This window comes from Salvelinus sp. IW2-2015, linkage group LG30, assembly GCF_002910315.2.
Source record: "Salvelinus sp. IW2-2015 linkage group LG30, ASM291031v2, whole genome shotgun sequence".
NCBI classification, from domain to species: domain Eukaryota; kingdom Metazoa; phylum Chordata; class Actinopteri; order Salmoniformes; family Salmonidae; genus Salvelinus; species Salvelinus sp. IW2-2015.
The window spans coordinates 17,016,192-17,037,451 of NC_036869.1; the positions used below are offsets into that span (position 1 = coordinate 17,016,192).

At 42.0% G+C, this 21,260-nt stretch overlaps 1 protein-coding gene across 3 annotated transcripts in view; it reads right to left on the bottom strand.

Moving 5' to 3' along the window:
* Window positions 1-17,827, bottom strand: part of LOC111955193 (protein MTSS 1-like) — a 54,345-nt gene extending 36,518 nt beyond the window's left edge. For all 3 annotated transcript variants that reach the window (XM_070436057.1, XM_023975336.2, XM_023975332.2), the window contains exons 1-3: window positions 17,347-17,827; window positions 11,970-12,031; window positions 9,672-9,745 (exon numbers count right to left, since the gene is read on the bottom strand). In XM_070436057.1, the coding sequence (XP_070292158.1) occupies window positions 9,672-9,745; window positions 11,970-12,031; window positions 17,347-17,418 (208 nt within the window). In that variant the 5' untranslated portion in view covers window positions 17,419-17,827. The remainder of the gene's footprint in view (window positions 1-9,671; window positions 9,746-11,969; window positions 12,032-17,346) is intronic.
* Between the last annotated feature and the right edge of the window lie 3,433 nt (window positions 17,828-21,260).

The window sequence follows — 21,260 nt, forward strand, 5'->3', positions numbered from 1 at the left end:
TGGTGGTTCCTTTTAACATGAGCCTCAATATTCCCAGAGTAAGAAGTTTAGGTTGTAGTTATTATAGGACTATTTCTCTCTATACGATTTGTATTTCATATACCTTTGACTATTGGATGCTGTCTTATAGGCACTTTAGTATTGCCAGTGTAACAGTATAGCTTCCGTCCCTCTCTCGCCCCTACCTTGACTCGAACCAGGAACACATCGAGATCTACTCCATTGTGGCTACAACTACCGGGCTATACTGGGCCTTGGTAACAGACCAACATTTTAAAATGTACATTTTAGTCATTTAGCATATGCTCTTATTCTATCTTAAGATAGCTAAGTGAGACAACCACATCACATTCATAGTAAATACATTTTTATAGTAGATATCAACAGACGCAAGGTCGGTAAATTATGCTGTTTGATTCACACTAACGAGCAGAGGCGAGCAGGGCTTCATAACTAATTAAACGGGGGTGGGGGGGGTGATGTGAAGTACATGAAAGAACACAGAGACTCACCTGCTGGGTGATCCTAGTTAATAATTCAAACATGTACTCTGGCTGTACGGTCAGCTGGGGGAGAACATAGCCAAACACMCTACAGGAGAAAGGGCAATGTGGATAGTTGGATGCAGGTGTTCAGCTATTTTCACTATTGGCTTGGTAACAAAAAATTACAATCGCTGTTTTATTACATAGATTGAGCGTGCTTCGCCAGCTACCCAAATCACACACTGCTTGCATGGAAATTAGATAGCAACATGTTTGAGAATGCCACAATTGAGGGTGTTGAATGATAACAACTGGATTGGACTAAATGCATGCATGGACGAGAGAGAGAGAGAAAGTGTGTGAGAGAGAGAGTGCGAAAAGGAGTCGTTATACCACCTTCTTACAGTATATCATATGGTGCCATAAGCTATGGGTTTATGTCAACACTTCTATCTTTCATACAGGCTACAACTGACCACTTCACACATCACAGGCAGTCTGAGAATACTTGTCATTTATGCCTCAGATCCTTCTACTAGCCTAGCCAACCATGTAAATTGCATCATACACAGCACTGAATCTGCGGGAGGCATTTCATGTATGCATCTAGAGAAGCAGAGCACATTCCCTCCCCTCCAAACATACTGACAGTTGATCAAGTGCACAGTGARGTCAGGAACTCCGCCAGCTGTTGCTATGCTACAGACCACATCAGCCTGCTTGTAATTATATTATTACACACTCAATTAATGTCAGTATAATCTATATGGAGGGGGACAGGTGGGGCTTGTTGCCCTATCAACTCTGCCAGACCACACACATTGGAACACATTCGACTTTCCTTTCCTCATGTCCTTTCCTTTGTGGCCTCCGACATGTGAATGCATGGAATATGATTTTGCCTATGATTCATTCACCTATGAAGTCCTTTCAGACCAGTAGGTGTGAAGGATGGGCGATGACGGAAGGAGGATATTTGAGACCGTTCGGAAAAAGTCCTTTCAGATCAGTGGCACTGAAGGAGAGGGGATGAGGTTAGGAAGATATGAGATTGTTGGAACGTGGCCACTGAGTTGAGAGTAGAGTAGATACATAGCGGTCTCGTGTTTCCCAGAGTACCTTATGCGACATGGGATCAGGGGGAAACGCAGTTTCCTAAACGCAGTTTAGGCACGCAACAGGAAGAGACCTGGCCACACCATTSCCACAAACCGACTTTTCAGTGAACTGCAGGGAGAATAGACTTTTAGGTCGAGTGCAACGCCTAGGATTTATCCCTCAACCGTGACTTAATTATATAATGGAATCTACTGAGGTTTCTCTAATTGAATCATTTATGACCTTGTGGCAAACAACTCATGTAAAATTATTCGGGAAGAAACATATCCTTTGCTGTAGATTTCACCCACGGGGTAGCGGTGGGTGGGTCGGGAGTAGAGCTTCATAGAGCTACAAAGGTTTGAGGTGAAGCTGTGGGCTTAGAAAGAGAGACTGCAGGGACTACAGGGAGGTTTACATTGAGGGTGAGCTGCTAGGTTGAATGTTGTTAAAATTGGACCGTGGCCAAAACTGTCAGGTAAGTCTCTGTCTAACAGGCTTAGCTACTAAGGAAAGTAGATTCAGCAAAAGCAACCCAAAAATTGAATTCATCAACATAATGTGATTTACTAAACTCAGCAAAAGTCCCTTTTTCAGGACCCTGTCTTTCAAAGATAATTTGTAAAAATCCAAATAACTTCACAGKTCTTCATTGTAAAGGGTTTAAACACTGTTTCCCATGCTTGTTCAATGAACGATAAACAATTAATGAACATGCACCTGTGGAACGGCCGTTAAGACACTAACAGCTTACAGACGGTAGGCAATTAAGGTCACAGTTATGAAAAATTAGGACCCTAAAGAGGCCTTTCTACTGACTCCGAAAAACACCAAAAGAAAGATGCCCAGGGTCCCTGCTCATCTGCGTGAACGTGCCTTAGCATGCTGCAAGGAGGCATGAGGACTGCAGATGTGGCCAGGCAATAAATTGCAATGTCCGTATTGTGAGACGCCTAAGACAGTGCTACAGGGAGATAGGAGGGACAGCTGATCGTCCTCGCAGTGGCAGACCACGTGTAACAAAACCTGCACAGGATGGTACATCCGAACATCACACCTGCGGGACAGTACAGGATGCAACAACAACTGCCCGAGTTACACCAGGAATGCACAATCCCTCCATCAGTGCTCAGACTGTCCGCAATAGGCTGAGAGAGGCTGACGAGGCTTGTAGGCTTGTTGTAAGACAGGTCCTCACCAGACATCACCGGCAACCCGGCACAAACCCACCCTCGATGGACCAGATAGGACTGCAAAAAAGTGCTCTTCACTGACGAGTCGCGGTTTTTCTCACCAGGATGATGGTCGGATTCGCGTTTATCATCGAAGGAATGAGCGTTACACCGAGGCCTGTACTCTGAAGCGGAATCGATTGAAGTGGAGGTCCATCATGGTCTGGGCAGTGTGTCACAGCATCATCGGACTGAACTTGTTGTTATTGCAGGCAATCTCAACGATGTGCTTACAGGGAAGACATCCTCCTCCATCATGTGGTACCCTTCCTGCAGGCTCATCCTGACATGACGCTCCAGCATGACAATGCTACCAGCCATACTGCTCGTTCTGTGCGTGATTTCCTGCAAGACAGAGATGTCAGTGTTCTGCCATGGCCAGCGAAGAGCCCGGATCTCAATCCCATTGAGCACGTCTGGGACCTGTTGGATCGGAGGGTGAGGGCTAGGGCCATTCCCTCCAGAAATGTCCGGGAACTTGAAGGTGCCTTGGTGAAGAGTGGGGTAACATCTCACAGCAAGAACTGGCAAATCTGGGCAGCCATGAGGTGGAGATGCACTGCATACTTAATGCAGCTGGTGGCCACACCAGATACTGCCTGTTACTTGGATTTTGACCGCCCCTTGTTCAGGGACACATTATTCCATTCTGTTTGCACATGTCACTGTGGAACTTGTTCAGTTTATGTCTCAGTTGTTGAATCTTGTTATGTTCATACAAATATTTACACATGTTAAGTTCGCTGAAAATAAAAGCAGTTGACAGTGAGAGGACGTTTCTTTTTTTGCTGAGTTTAGTATGTGATTTACCAGGTCAAAATTTTCACTGATATTTTCAATAGCGCCTAAATAAAACGAACAAAAACAAAGCACAAAGCTAAAACATGAAGTTGCCTCTACTTACATTTTACCTTTAGGTCTCCGGCATTCCCTTAGTAAGCCTTTGATATTATAGTAAACCCTTTGATTAACCCTTTGGAAAATAATTGGTTCTACCTTTGCACTAGCACAAACAATTCAACAAATCTACCCCTTTACAGTGAAAATTTGAAAACACTGGAAATCTCTTGAGATTATAAGAACGCATTGTCTTGCGCGATGCAGTAAATTTGATCTCTCTCTTTTGCAGAGATGAGATCATAAAAGCAGAAGCTATAAAAGGAGTCCATCTGTACAGTTGACGGCACCGAGGCCTTTCCCACTGACTGGCATGCCTGTCCTTCTGTCTGTGTGGGGACCCCTCACTGTGCATCCTCCGGTAATCTGCCCACTTGCATGTCCTCCAGGGGACATAAACAAAAAGGCCTTGGCCGGCCACATCAAATCAGCTTATGGGCCGGTGATGAAACTGTGGGCCACCAATTGATCTACATAATAACTACATATCATCTGTCTGAAGGTTTTATGTATGTTGTAGTACATTTTACAATCATCAATTAGGACCTAGCATATGGTTTGATGTGGATATTCACATTTTCATATTCTCAGTAGGCCTTGTTTTTCAATTACCATTTTTAACGGTTTTCTCTAAACCTAAGGAGGTGGAACTCCATTCCCTTCAAATTTAACCAATGCGTGTGACGTTAATGCAAGTCCTGCTGCAACAGTCATTTCTCCACARCCCCTGATCTTACAGTATATATCTAAGTGAATCATCAAACCCTTTCACCTCTGTCACTAAAATTCTAAAAAGTGMCAATAATGGATATTAACTGAAAATGATCTTATGTAGTTTCTTGCAATAGCCCTCTGTGACTTGAAAGAATATTTATCTCAACTGTGATTCCTAAAATATGTGTCCCGAGATTTGGTCAACTCTAAAATCCTAAATGAATCAGGAATGAGCAGGGTCAGCTATACAATAAGGACCCCTTATTCATGTCCTTATTACATGTAGTGCAACAAGACCACTCATGGTCTGGAAAGTTCTCTAGCTTTGATAGATTTAAACAAACAATATTGAAATCACCATGGTCACAATCCTAAACTGTCTGCCTGATAGAATATTAATTTGGATTCAAATATGTTACTTTTATTTACGTTTTAGAGCCACAAAGCAATCCAATTGCTACTGTGTATACCACTTGAATGAAGAAGAAAGATGTCATTTTTGTCTGCGTAAAACATCAACTCTGTCAGATTTTTGTCTAACGTCAACMCCGTCAGAGTGCTGAAAGATTTGATAAAATGGTTGTGTTTTTATTGGGGATTTTCAAATGAATAATTGGTGAATAATTTCCCATATTTTACAAATGTTTGTATTGAACTTTTATTTTCAGAGTAAAAAAWTTCTGTTTTCCGTATCTGTTGTCAACTCTGATGGACTCAAAATATTATAATCACTGTCCTGCAACATATGCTTAAACAATTTGCTGTGCTATAGGCCTAAGAGATAATGTTTGCTTTATAAATGTTGTTTCATGTTCTAAATGTAATTAGCCCTGGAACATTTAAGAGTGCTATAAAATAAAAATATGTTTGGAGATTTCTATTACTTTTTTCAATAATCTCATTTTAGAATGAAACAATCAAGGCCTTTAAACACTTGTTGGACCATTATTGTCCAAATGAAATGCCTTTCATGCTGTCTGAAGAAGTTGACAAAAATCCAGTTAGTTGTGTTTGATGAAAAATTTATAATAATTAGGAGGTTGTTCCTTTACATGGTGTGATAGACCAAAGTTTAAGCTATCAAAATATATAATTTAACATTTTGTTAATATTAAGACTAATATTTGTGGGAAAAAAGTTGAGATTGTCCRGTCTTTCAAGAATCTCTAAGCTCTAAAACAGCAACATATTKTCTTAGCCTCAGGGCAAAATGTGTAAAATAGCATGAAATAAGCTATAATACTTCACAGTTTTCTCTCTGCCCCATGGGSGGCCTTGCTTGGACCTTGRAGGGAGCCTTGCGAAAGTGCGCTACGCCACTGTCTTTGTGCTCTCTTGGCCACTCCTAGTCTTTTTCACATGTATGAGCTGGCAAGGCAGCACAAACAGATCTGGGACCAGGCTAGCCTTTTTTACCTGCATGATCTAAACCTCTCAAAGGCAACACAGAATGGTTACTGACATCTGGCGCGGCTCCTGCCACAACACCCCGAGCACTTCAGGAAAGGAATCCTTCCTGGCAGTGGGGCGCCATGGCAACCACACCCACACAGTACATAGCAAATAGGTGGATATAGAAATAGAGCAGGCAGAATGACTGTGTCTCCAGGTTTTCACATTAGCAGTGCTGCGTCAGAGGAAGTCGGATAGATTTAGCTGTTGAATGCTTGTTGCATACACACTGAAATGTCAATGTGAGTGTGAGTAGCAAACATGTGTTTAATACTTGCTTTTGGAAGTGATGACTGTTCTGTAACTTCTAGTTCTATGGTGCACTTAGCATTCAATTTGAGTGCCAAATGTCCATGAAATAACACAAAGGGCTTATCACATGATCTGGTGCAAGCAATCATCACCTTTACAAACCTCGGTGTTCAGATCCATTGGAAATTGAAATCACATTTCCATCACACTGAACAAGGGCTCATCAACATAAACAAAGTCCTATGTCAGGTGTCATAACACACTTATGTCATACACTGCACCTCATAATGGTCTACTCCTATTGCTTATGCTGCTTCCCACTGCTGAGCTACTAGGTAGTCCTGCAGCATGGCTCCAGAGGTGGGACCAGCCCTCCTGATTTCCATACTTGTTGCCATGAGCACCGGTCTGGCTGTGACTAGCTGCTGTGTGGATGGACAGGACAGGAGCCAAGCAGATATGGCCACCCGCTCGTGACGGCCTCTTTGAGACGCAGATAAATATGAAAATGAGGTGGGGGCATAGCGTAGCTTACCAAAGGAGTGTTTATCCTGGATTAAGGATGAAGGATAGAGGTGTGGACTTGAGTAGTGTGACTGTTTAAACTGGTAGTTTAGACAATCTGGGCTGGGCACTGACAATTGTAGGCCTATCCTTTAGGAACCTTATAGTTACTCAAAGGCTGTGTGACTGCGTAAGTGGATAATAGGTAACACGCATTGGAACAAATGACCCTGTAAGACGCATAAAGCACAAACAAAGGGCACAAAGAAGACAAACATTAGTGGCCCTGTGTGTCCCATAAACAAAGCCGWGACTGGATGTTGTGTTGGGCCCTGACCGTGGTCACCACCCTGACCGTACGTGGTCATAATACGGCCTGTCTCACACCACACCCAGGCAGTCAGACCGAGTAATAAAAAAGGAGGGCAAAGCTCTGCTATTTTAGGTGTACTCCACTTTAGATTGAAAAATGGCCCTCCCTACACTCAGTCAATCTCCCCCGTCTAGGGACTCACACACAAAGACAGCCAATGGCTAATCACGGTGCTGTGTGGCGCATCTATGGAACCTGCCATAATGACGTTTTCATGTCTATATATGACAATGCCTGTTGACATGGAGCAAAGACAGACCTATCGTACAACAAAGACATCTGTAAACATACACATGCTGATTACACATTTGGACTACACTGTGGCAGACAATCTCATTCTTCAACCTACTCTCCTAGGCAAGTGGTTCTCAACTGGTTTTGCCTCGGGACACAAATTGAACCAGGTTGTCTCAGTCGCGACCCAAAGTTCACGTCGCGAAAAAGAATCGCCTAAATGCAATCTGGAAAACATTTTTTAATGCTATTTTGATATTATATGACAAGGGAACAACATTCCCACCTCTCATTGTCAATAATARAATTTTGCCCATATTCTTGATGAAGAACGTTAATTAACCACAAAGACCACAAAATCACCCAAAACAGTGCTGCTAATACAATAGCTCTATTTTGAAAATACTGTGATTGAAGAGAAATTGTTCAGAGATTAAATGATKAAAAAATGTAAGTTCAATTTCTACACACTTCCCACCTAGTTTATGTKATTTCTTTACTCAGACAACCGTGACACATTCAAAACCTTTTTTGAACCACCAGTTCAGAATCTCTCTCCTAGGCAATACTTTACAATAGCCTATTATAAAACTGGTTTTGAAAGAAATCACATAGACAAACTGGATTGAGGTGCTCAGTATAAGAAAATGCTTTTATTTTTTACTCGTGGCTATTTCCACTGTGACTCCTCCCTGCGCTGGGTTGATATTCCCATACACCTACACAGTTGAAAGGTATCGTCAGATGTTGACCTTTCATCCTTTGTGTTGAAAGGACTCCAACTGTGGCCTGAAAGGCCTCCAACTGTGGCCTTTGACTTGTGAGCGTCTGACTGACTAGCTGTGATAATATACAGCAGGATATACATACGTGGACATGTATAAAATGGGTTATGTAGCTTATGTAGGATTAAACTAAATCTATGGCAGCCAGAACCAATAAACATTATAGGACTGAATAAAGTGAGTGAGGTATTGAAAAGCATGTATTTGGATCGGAAGGGATGAGATCATATTACTGAAGAATCAGAGGGGTTTTAATAATGAAATTATTTATTTTACATATTGATAATAAAGGCCAATGCATTTCCTTTGTTATGGCCTAAAACCTTGGTAATCGCTGTGGGTATGAGTCTACATGTTATTGAAACAGCCTTGACTCTGACAGAGAAAGGAGGGAGAAAAAGAYGGAGAGGAGTGGAAAAGGAGGTCACCATTCACACTTCACTCTGTCCATTGTCGTGTATCCCACCTTACCACTTAAAGTGACAAAAGTCTCCAAAGGAAGTCCATTCTATTCAGGACATGCACTCTCTGTCGACTTCAACTGTAAACCCTCTCTTGAGGTGCTCAGTCTCAACACATAAAAGTGGTCTCACAACAAACCTGCACCGTCACAGAAGCGACGACAACCACAATTCGCGGTTCAACCGCCCAGGAAGGTGCGGTCGTGTTTTTGAACCATCTTCTCATGTTTACACTGGAAAAACTTCAAGTGTTTGAGGGAACATGACAGTTCTAGGAACCAATTTAAGATGTGACACCCTTCACATTACATGACAACGCTCCACTGACCTACTGGCCCTTAAATTAGCTAAGTGATGAGTGACTGCCTGATTGTGGCTCGCTTTGTCACTGTGACAGTCAGTGATCATGACAGGGCTCTGTAGTGGGCAGACAGACCAACCCTGACCTAACCACAAACCACCCCTTCCTGCATGTTACAACCACTCTGTCAACCACATTATAACCCCAATTCCTGCTGATGGAAGCTTGACAGTTCAGATTGTTGAAGGTGAGCGAGTCTACTCCTTAAGAAGACATTCATATAGCATTCGTAAGGCTGTCATAAATGTAATACGCTAACTATTACCACATAAAAGTGTGTATGGCCAAAATATTCCTCACATCGTCAGTTAGGTAGTGTCATGCCTTCAGAAATGACAAGGCAGCTCCAGTTATGTTGACATTTAGCTGTTCGTTGACGAAGACGCTTCCATAGTGTATTAGGATACTGGGTATGTACACTTCAGTTTCCAAGACATGGATATACTGTACATGCATCCATCAATGATGTGGACAGCTCAGGGTTCAAGTGTCTGCCAGCATGTCAGGTTAGAGGTTAAGAGGTTAACAGGAGGGTGAGTGAGCATGACTATTYGTGGCTCTTTGAAGTCCAAATGAAAGGCTAAGCAGAGAGCTGGCTAAAGAGGGACATATACATTACTGTGATGTGGATCTTTGGAAATCATTCTAAATGATCAAGACAACCAGACTCTTATACATGTATAGAACATGAAAGACTACAACAGCAACACGGAGAAAACATGTCCTTAGCATCACAACCAGCCCCCACAAATACCCCACTGCCATTCGCCCTCCAAACCACACACACTTCATAGCCCCCCGGCTATGAGGCACATCTGCTTACCTCTGCTGCCGGTTGCCAGATCAGCCACTTTCTGAAAGGCATCCAGGAAGGCGGCTACCGCGACAACTGTCGTCCTGGAAGATGACAGACACAGCTGGTCACCATTCTGATTGTTATTGACAGCAGAACATACCATGTGTACAATATAGGCCAACAACCATACAACACTCATATTTACCACGCTTTGAATCACTTCACTAGTAGCCCCATATGCTCAGGGAAAGGGTTAGTAGTCTGGTCATGTTTGGGTCAGTGTTACCCCTACAATTGTAGAGGTGGGTTGGGTTCCTCCATCTAGCTCTGTTGCCCCCCCCCACCTAAAAGAGTATGGGTTTGTATTGGTTTCAATTTAGAATTTGATGCCAGAGAGCCAGGATGGGGGGACGCATGTTGTTTTGGAGGCCTTTGCGCCCCTCCTGGAAAATGAACTAGGGAAAAGACTGGGGTTGAATCCAAAGCTTTACCTTTTATGAGTATTCACCATCCAACAATATGAAAATGTTAACCTTCAACCATCCCCATATTTACACAATTTCAAACCCCCTTAGGTGGTAACCAAAAGCAACCACCATGGGGGTACAAAAGTGTGGATAAAGGGGTCACGGTAGATTTAACCTAGATGATTGTTGAGGCCTTTTTACCTCTATGCCCTTGCATTTATGCATTTTGAGATTATCATGCAGCCAGAGAAACAAATCCATTAGTAAAGTGTCTGTTCCAGACATCCTTGAAATTATATCAAGTAGAGACTGACCTTTGTTGACAAGAAACTAAGCTGAAATTGAATTCAGTAGGTAGGCAAGGTATCATCATCCAATTTGATGTCATAAATCATTTCAGGAAATGCAACTGAGCCACATGCTGCATGATGGTACTCTATTGTATAATGTGCAATCGAAACATTGCTTTTCTCTCATTCTTAATGAAGTAATGACTAATTTGAGCTCAAAAAAACACAAGGCTAAGTGGAGGCATGCATTCTTAGTTATTTAAAGCAGAGCACGGTAACCTAAAGAGTAGGCTTGTATACTCTACATTCACATGAGGTATTTAAAAATAATAAACCCAATTAAAATTGTTGATGTAAATGGCAAGTTGTAGAAGGGTCCAGACACTTGTTTTTGAGAAACTAAAAAGGACATATGTGGGTGTTTTTGGAGCATTTATTCATGTTTTTTTCAGAACCTCCGTACTGCACAACGAGGATGAGGAASTGAATCGCTAAAAAAGGGTCTGGACCCTTTTATAAGATGCCATTTAAAAAAGCAAAATTCTCCTTTAAAGCGATGTTAGGAAAACACCCAGACTAGATTGCACACAATTGGAACTGCAGAGGGTTTGGACATCTGCCCTTTGGCACGCCGGAACTCACTTCCTTTCACATGCAGTTGGTGCACTGCTACTGTTTTAGATTGCAGAGGTGTGTGTCACGTAAGCACGTACATGCATGGTGCAGTACACAGATGCAAAAAAAATGGCTTCACACACAAGCTATTGTAGACACACCATTTTTGGGCTCCCGAATGGCGCAGCGGTCAAGGCACTGCATCTCAGAGCAAGAGGCGCCACTACAGTCCCTGGTTCGAATCCAGGCTGTATCACATCTGGCCGTGATCGGGAGTCCCATAGGGCAGCGCACAATTGGCCCAGCGTCGTCCGGGTCTAGCCAGGGTAGGCCGTCATTGTAAATTCTTAACTGCCTTGCCTAYTTAAATAAAGGTTAAATAAAAAAWAWWAKAWAWAAAAATGTACCATGTGGTGAGAAAGAGCTTAAGAATATTCAACTAGAAAAATGCATGTACTGTTTGTAATATTTTGCTCTACCTGTGGAGAGTAAATGGTAGGATTTCTCAGGAACACTTTTTTCCCACAACACCGCAGCGGGACGACGAAGTATAGACGTTTTTCAGCGGGTTAACCCAGTGTAACCCTGGGTTATAATAAAAGCTTCTGGCGCGCCGCGCTGATCTAGCGTCCTGAGATAATGACTTTATGATTTGATCATTAATCTAAGTTGATGAAAGGTTAATTTATTTTTTCACTCGCATGACCTTCAGCTGTGACTGTGCACAACTGTAAGCCGGTGCCAAGCCCAATGATCCAGAAACAGGCTGACAAGACCAGGCCGGGGTGTGTGTGACAATCTTCTAGACAGATAACAAAGAACATTTGAAGAGGGATTGTTTTTTTTTATAAGGAGGTTGGGTAAATGGAGTGTGTGTGTGCATGCGTGTGTGTATTCGGAAAAATAGAGACACACAGTATAGTATGTGTGTGTTTGTTTGTTTGTTTGTTTACCTGAGCTGTGATTGTAGCTTCCCGGCCTTGCTGATGAAGTCATCCCACACCGGGTAACTGCTCTGAGGAGATAAAAGGAGAAAGTGTGAGGATGAAGCGTCCACACACAAACACACTTATAGTGCAACATGTCCGCAAGCTCATATCTGATCAAATCTCAGATAAAAGAGCAACAATGGGAGAGATCAATAAAGTGAATCCATAGGCCCATACTGAGATTATAGACCCCACTCTCACTGTACGTAAACAATAGCCCACAGGCATATGATACAGTAAGGATCAAATTGGGTTCAATTCAAAGTCCCAGTACTGCATTGCGGTATCTCTGTTGAGAATGTAGGCTACCATGAGCGTAGTTGAACTACAGTAAACCGAAGAGTTCTAAAAAAGTYGAATAGACTTCAAACATCATAAGAAACCTTCAAGACGCTTCTCGTAGTTTTTCATCATCACAGAGGTTGACAGTAGGTTAGCCTGCCTGTTTAAAGACCTGTTGGCCTCCGGTTGAAGCGCATAGTCCTCTCTTCCCAGGCCTCTAACATCTAAATGCAGGGCTACAGCTATGGTCTGGGGGGCCATGTAGAAAACATCTCACCAGGGCAGTCTGGGTCAAGCTAACAAGGCCTCACTACAGCTGGAAGGCTAGAGGCTGTGGAGGTCAACAGGTAACGAACGACCTCTATCTGGGAGTGACATGCTCGCTGAGTGGGCAAACGCAAGTGTCTTCTTAGGTGTGTGTGTGTGTGTGTGGATGTGTGTGCACACGCACGTATGTGTGTCCATGACTGATGAAGAGATCTGCACAGGACGACAGGGGTTAAACCGCTTAGGTGGGTTAATTCAATTCCAGCTCAATTTCCTCCACTCTTTGAGTAAAKCATGAACATAGCGAATTTTAGATTCAAGAACAGCTTTTCAATTCATTTTCTGAATTATTCAAATAACTGCCCCCAACCCTACTGTTTTAAACATAGAAAACACAGCAGGTAATGCTTACTATAGGTATTTTTTACTGTGATCGGACAGGATAGCAACCATGAGTTGATAATGGGGCCGAACAATCAGATTATGGGGCGGTGGGGTTAACCAGATAGAACACCGTCAGACTTGTCATTGTCAAAGTGATATTTCTTGAGTGATTGATTAGTGCCCTAGCCCAACCCCCCGGAGAGGAGTAATACGTGTGACGTCTGCCGTCTCTCAGCGCCCCACTCAGYCCCCGTTTGTTCCTCCACAGCACTAGCCCTCCACTGTGGTTACCGTGACAACAGGACTGAGGCAATGACGCTGCACTTCAATCTCCCTGGCACCCGCCGACATCATTTACATCACCGGGCGAGGAATACCATGAAATATGCACTGCATGAATTCACCATGCCACCCACTTAATATGGCTTCTGCAGTATGTGTTGATTTCCTACTGAGAGATCATCATTTCAGCATCGCAAATGGCATTTCAGATTCAATGCAATGACTGCATAAACGCAGTGAATTTAAATGCATGAATCATGCAAARAAAAAGATCAGGCTTTGATTCAGGCACTTCTGATGCATGGTGCTCATCTCAGAAATGAAATGGGCTCCATATTCAACAAGACTTCTCATGGATCCATCAACTTARGGTCATAAACCCTAGAGCTCTGCTTTGTATCTCTTCTATCCATTACCGTTCTATGATTCATCGAGTAATCCCCCCCCCAGTGAGAGGATTATTTTAGCCAGAGTGATTATGATGACCCATCAAATACTGATTAATAAACCAAAGTAGGCCTTCATCCAATGCTCTCAATAGCATTACCTTCAACCTCGAGCCAACAGATTAATAATGTAATGGTGCTCAAACATGTATACATTGAATGGGTAATAGAGAATAAAACATTTTGAGCTGCTGCCCTCCAGAAGGAGATTAAGGGTCCCCACTGRTCAGTAAGAATAGGAGCAGGGCAAGTTTCATTCCATCAGGATGCTGAACAGTGGGACATAGGACAGATGTTGACCCAATGCACGGTTGGACAGTACGCTGCAGAGACTTTGAATATGTGGAAATTTTCATGTGTGACTTGTGTATTAACTTCCTAGTTTTCCGTACTGCATGTACGTATTTGCATGTGTATTTGTATGCTGACGTCAAAAAATGAATTTCCATGTAAATGGACAATAAAGTATATTGTATCGTATCATATTATGGGCTGATTTCCCAGACACGTTTTAAACCTAGTCCTAGACTAAAAATAGTCCTAGACTCTCCATTGAGTAGCTTATGTATTTTAGTCATGGAATAGGCTTAATTTGTGTCCAGAAACCAGCCCCTATGTTCAGATAACTCACAAATAAAACCTAAATGTCAACCTTTATAGAACCTTTATATTCTGACATTATTCAATTAGCACTGAATTCCATGATTTTTGTCATTCCTACTGCAGTTTTTATACTCTGTTGAAAATACGCTTGGAGCTCAGAAAAAGCATGGAAAATTGGTTCCAGTTTACCAAATGAATGGTAATATGTCTGCTTACACAAGAAGAGATGTGTTAACAGTATCTAAATTATGTATTAACACTCACACACACACCAACCAGCACGCTGATTCAATTTAAGCACAAATATTGGCGAGCAAATATAGGCACACATAGACAATCCCCACCCACACATGTAAACATGAGCCAGCAGACAAGAGTATAATTCATGGTGCCCTTTGGAAAAGCCCTCCACCTACGAAAATGGTTTATTACACAGGTCCAGAGAAACATGTCTGAAATGGCTGTAGAAGGCTATCATGAATGAACATACAGTGCATTCGGAAAGTATTCAGACACCTTGACTTTTTCCACATTTTGTTACATATTCTTATTCTAAAATGGATTCAATTGTTTTTTCCCCCCCTCAATCTACACACATTACCCCATAAGGACAAAGCAAAAACAGTTTATTTTATTTGAGCAAGTGTATAAAACATTTAAAACGGAAATATCACATTTACATAAGTATTCAGACCCTTTACTCTGTACTTTGTTGAAGCACCTTCGGCAGTGATTACAGCCTTGAGTCATCTTGGGTATGACGCTATAAGCTTGGAACACCTGTATTTGGGGAGTTTCTCCCATTCTTCTCTGCAGATCCTCTCAAGCTCTGTCAGGTTGGATGGGGAGTGTCGCTGCACACCTATTTTCAGGTCTCTCCAGAGATGTTKGATCGGGTTCAAGTCCGGGCTCTGGCTGGGCCACTCAAGGACATTTAGAGACTTGTCCCGAAGCAAATCCTGTGTCATCTTGGCTGTGTGCTTAGGGTCGTTGTCCTGTTGGAAGGTGAACCTCACCCCAGTCTGAGGTCCTGAGRGCTCTGGAGCAGGTTTTRATCAAGGGTCTCTGTAATTTTCTCTGTTCATCTTTGCCTCGATCCTGACTAGTCTGACTAGTCTCCCTGAAAAACATCCCCACAGCATGATGCTGCCACCACCATGCTTCACCGTAGGGATGGTGCCAGGTTTCCTCCAGGCGTGACGCTTGGCATTCAGGCCAAAGAGTGACATCTGGGATTCATTCAGACTAGAGAATCTTGTTTCTCATGGTCTGAGAGTCCTTTAGGTCCCTTTTGGCAAACTCCAAGTGGTCTGTCATGTGCCTTTTACTGAGCTGTGGCTTCCGTCTGGCCAATCTACCATAAAGGCCTGATTGGTAGAGTGCTGCAGAGATGGTTGTCCTTCTGGAAGGTTCTCCCTTTTGCTCAGTTTGGCTGGGCGGCCATCTCTAGGAAGAGTCTTGGTGGTTKCAAACTTCTTAAATTTAAGAATGATGGAGGCCATTGTGTTCTTGGGGACCTTCAATGCCGCAGACATTTGTTGGTAACCTTCCACAGATCTGTGCCTTGGCACAATCCTGTCTCGAAGCTCTACTGACAATTCCTTTGACCTCATGGCGTGGTTTTTGCTCTGACATGCACTGTCAACTGTGGGACCTTATATAGACAGGTGTGTGCCTTTACAAATCATGTCCAATCAATTACATTTACAACAGGTGTACTCCAATCAAGTTGTAGAAACATCTCAAGGATGATCAATTGAAACCGGATGCACCTGAGCTCAATTTCGAGTTTCATAGCAAAGGGTCTGAATACTTATGTAAATAAGGTGTTTCTGTTTTGTTTTTTTATAAATTTGAAAAAAATATATCTAAAAACCTGTTTTTGCTTTGTCATTATGGGTATTGTGTGTAGATTGATGAGGAAAAACATGACTTTTATCAATTTTAGAATATGGTCTGAATCCTTCCCGAATGCACTGTATTTCAGCCTAACGTTAGACAATTGAAAAGCATTTGTTGTCATCACTATCTACAAAAGTAGCCTATTTCTCAAATGGTCTGCCGTTTATTTCTCAGAAGTAATTTTTAGTTAAGTGGACTTGGTTACATGGCTTTACAAAAATTTCTCAAACCAGATCATGGACATCATGGTATTCAGTTGGTTGGAATCCCAATCTAAAACTCTATTCTCCTACATCAAACATGTATCTACCACAAACCCAAATGGTGGCTCTCTGTTGCACTCAGCAAAACTTCACAGTTCACACCCTTTTGAAGTCATCTGCCACCATTTCCCCGCATTCCGTTATCAGAGGAACAGGTGTGAATAGGCACTCTGCCACTTTGGGGCAGACTGGGGGCACAGTCGGCAATCTGCTTATTAATACATTTTTTATCACTGATTAATAGGCTAAACATAGAACATACAAATTGTCATGCTTCCTTCTGAGATGACATTGTGACAAAAATATTCTTTTTTTCATTTCTAACTTGAGTTTATGAGGAAGCTAAATAAAAGAGATGCGTAGCCTAAATGAGTTCCTGATCTCAACAGTGACACATATTTTCTTGCTTTCCCCAGAACAAGAGTCAAGGGGAAACAAACCTTCAGGACATGCATTTACTGCTACTTGCTTGAAGTGGATTAGAGCGTTCTATTCTAATCCATATCCTGGATCATTTAGCCTTTTATATGCACCCGCTCAATGTCAATGAATCAGAACACACCTACCATGCGGCCGGACCTATATTCTATGCAGTCCCTCAGTYAGCGCAATTTAATAGCTAGCCTAAATGTACAATTAGCAAAGCATGCAGCCTAGGCTGTACACAATCATTTCCCAGACTGCCACTCTTTGAATTTATATGGTTATCTGCAACATCAAATGTAATTGCATGCCATTTATCTATCACGGTCAATGTCACACCGATTACAGTAGGTGTCAACATATAAGGGCACGTACTGCCATATCAACAAAACGTATTATTCTATAGAACATAAAAAGACAAACAATACCCTACGAAGCCTAAATAAATATTAAAATAAACAATTKATGAATTAGTCCCCAAGGTGTTACCTTCATGTCGCCTATCACTGTTTGAAAAAGTCCTCCGAGTGCACTGCATTCTCTTTCAATGACAGTCTCCATTTTCAGCACTGTATGGACTGTTTATCTTGCCAAAACTGTAGTGAAAATGTGTATTCTGTTCTCCAATASTGACTGAAAAAGAAACTCAATGGTAAAGTCTCTTTTAATGGCAAATATCCTTTCAAAGACTTGCTGCAGTATCCTGTATGCAGCACTCCCGAACGATGGAACGCAAAACAGCGGTGAGATATGAACCCCACGTTAGTTTCCACACAGAGATAAATTCCATGTTTTTYCGTTTAAGACCATACTGAAAAAATTATAAAAATATGAACTCCTAGAGAAAACACCAGGTGTTTAAAAACGTGAGATAAAAACGAAAACAATTCAAGTACTATCACGGCATAGTCGAGGGTTCATGAAGTTTCTTGCCACAGCTGACATGCGAATTGCAAGTGTTTTACCCATGCGCGTGAGCATGCGAACCTTGMGCGCGCGTCCGCGTCGCCCCTCCTTTTGAGGCTAGCAGTCTACTAGGCTACTGTACTTCCATGCATGGTGGTGAGTGGATCACAATAAAAATACAAAGGGTGTGGAAAAAACGAAACAGTATATATTTTTTTATATCACATCTTATACAGTCAGTAATCCTTAGATGTCATGTGAGATTTAGATTTCACATGTCATAAACGCATAGTAGGCCTGTCTACACCAGGGATCATGAAATACAGTAGATTAAGTCGTGCGCCGATTTTTTCTTCAGCGGATGTTTAGGGGCCGGAACATAATTACAAATAATTTGTAGACTGCAAATTGACCGCAATAAACCCCGACAGATATAATATTTGACTAAAACATAATAATTTCAACCTTGCTTAAATTTGTATAAAATCACATACATTATATCTCTGTTWTGCGTGGGAATACTTTGGAACAGATTTCCAAAATMTAAATCACTTGGAGCTGATTTGCTGGTGTTTTTACAGTCTTTTATGTCCAACAAAAACAGATATATACRGAACAAAAATATAAACGCAACATGTAAAGAGTTGGGCCCATGTTTCATGAACTGAAATAAAAATCCCAGAAATGTTCCATACACACAAAAACCTTGTTTCTCTCAAATTGTGCGCACAAATTTGTTTACCTCCCTGTTAGTGAGCATTTATCCTTTACCAAGATTATCCATCCACCTTGACAGGTGTGGCATATCAAGAAAGTGATTAAACAGCATGATCATTCATTACACAGTTGCACCTTTTGCTGGGGGCAATAAAAGTCCATTATATAATGTGCAGTTTTATCACACAACACAAAGTCAGATGTCTGAAGTTGAGGGAGCCTGCATTTGGCATACTGACAGCAGGAATGTCGACAAGAGCCATTGCCAGAGAATGAAATGTTAATTTCTCTACCATAAGCCACCTCCAACATCATTTTAGACAATTTGGCATTACGTCCAACCAGCAGACCACGTGCAACCACGCCAGCCCACCTCTGGCTTCTTCAACTGCGGTATCATCTGAGWCCAGCAACCCGGACAGCTGATGACACTGAGGAATACTTCTGTCTGTAATAAAGCCATTCATGGGGGAAAACTCATTCTGACTGGCTGGGCCTGGCTCCGCAGTGGGTGGGTCTGGCTCCCAAGTGGGTGGGCCTATGCCCTCCTAGGCCCACCAATGGCTGCGCCCCTTCCAGTCATATAAAATCCAAAGATTAGGGCCTAATTTATTTATTTCAATTGACTGATATCCTAATATGAACTGTAACTCAGTAAAATCATTTAAATTGTTGCGTTTATATTTTTGTTCAGTATTTATACAACAATTTATACAACAATACAAGTATTTATACATGGTAGGTGTGTTCTTTTTTTGGAGGGGGGGGTTCTCAGAAAACTTTGGGGGAACTCTGGCCTACATCATGTCCAACAACTATGTGTATTGTGATTGAACCAGGGACAACTCTGTCAGACAGAGCCATAAACCTCTAGCTATAGTCATCAGCAGGCTAATTTGTCAAACTAGTAGGCTCATTTGAAAGATGTGATCACTTATACTTGTAATCAGTGGTGGTTCTAGCTTGTATGGCTCCCTGGGCGAACTCCCCTTCAGCCCCCCAAAAAAGCACCATTCTGCACTAACTGTAATTTMTATTCAGACATTTGGAACAACACAAATAAATAATCATAACATTTAAAACGATWWAAATATATATACAAAAATAAGACTAATAAATATTAAAAAGTAACAATAAAAAGGAGAAWCAAATTATTACACTATTACCCCATTGCTAACAAAAATCACACAAATAAAACTAAATTGCACAAATCCTATATCACACAAATAAACAAATACAATAACACACATATAAAGAAGAGAACCTGATTATTACACTATTGCACTTCAAACAAGAAACGCACAAACTAAATTGCACAACTAATTGCATTAGTACTGTACAAAGTTAGAGGTGCGCTATTTGATAGATTCCCCCGCTCCCCCTACCCCGGGCTTCCAGTGGGGAGACCTGAGGTCAGCCTACCCCCGCCCCCTCCCCATCTTGTACTTCTGAGTGCGAGACCTTCCCAGGCAGTAGCCTGGCTAGCTCACAAACTAGAATCAGGGCGCCCACTCCGACAAGGTTAATTGACCCACAGTCCCACACGGTGACATGCTATCATTGACGTGACGTGCAAATGAGCAATAGAAAACCGATTGCGCAAATGTCACCATTCTGAAATAGTAGTCTTTTTCTATTTGTTTATTTAATTTTTTGTGCGGGTCCCATGCCGACCCCGGCAAGATGCTGCCCATGTCGTCTATGCCTAAACCCGCCACTGCTTGTAATACTGTAAACATAAGCATTGTGAAGCCTATGAAGCGATGAACTGACTAGGTATTTCCCTTTCCCTATTAATGTATGTTATTCTTGTGAAACTGGAGTGTATAACAAGTAGAGTATGAGAGCAGATCAACAGGAAAATGTAAGAAGGGATAGCTACAGTTAGGGACAGAAGGGATAGCTACAGGTTAGGCAAGGGATGTTACAGGATAGAAGGATAGCTACAGGTTAGGGACAGAAGGGATAGCTACAGGTTAGGGACAGGGATAGTTAAGGGATAGAAGGGATAGCTACAGGTTAGGGACAGAAGGGATAGCTACAGGTTAGGGACAGGGATAGAAGGAGATAGCTACAGGTTAGGGACAGAAGGGATAGCTACAGGTTAGGGACAGGGATAGTTACAGGGATAGCTACAGGTTAGGGACAGAAGGGATAGCTACAGGTTTGGGACAGAGAGAGAAGGGATAGCTACAGGTTAGGGACAGAATGGATAGCTACAAGTTAGGGACAAGGAGAGAAGGAATAGCTACAAGTTAGAGACAGGAGAGAAGGATAGCTACAAGTTAGGGACAGAAGGGATAGCTACAAGTTAGGGACAATGAAGAAGGAATAGCTACACGTTAGGGACAGGAGAGAAGGGATAGCTACAGGTTAGGGACAGGGAGAGAAGGGATAGCTACAAGTTAGGGACAGAATGGATAGCTACAAGTTAGGGACAAGGAAGAAGGGATAGCTACAGGTTAGGGATAGGGAGAGAAGGAATAGCTACAGGTTAGGGTCGGGAGAGAAAGTATGTAAATAAATAGAATTCCATCTCCTTTCTAGCCATAATTCTTTGTCATAGTAAATTGACACAAAGCTAAACCAAGTACCATTAACATAATACAGTGGTAAGCCAAAATGGGCAATGTTTTCATTATCCTATCTTTTTATGTTCAAATGAACTGTACCTTATAACCAATGCAGCTATGGCCACCTAGTGGTTATTCTAGTAACACTATTTCCATCAAGTTTCAAGTTTTGTTAGTTGTACTGTATGTACAAGATACACATGGTAT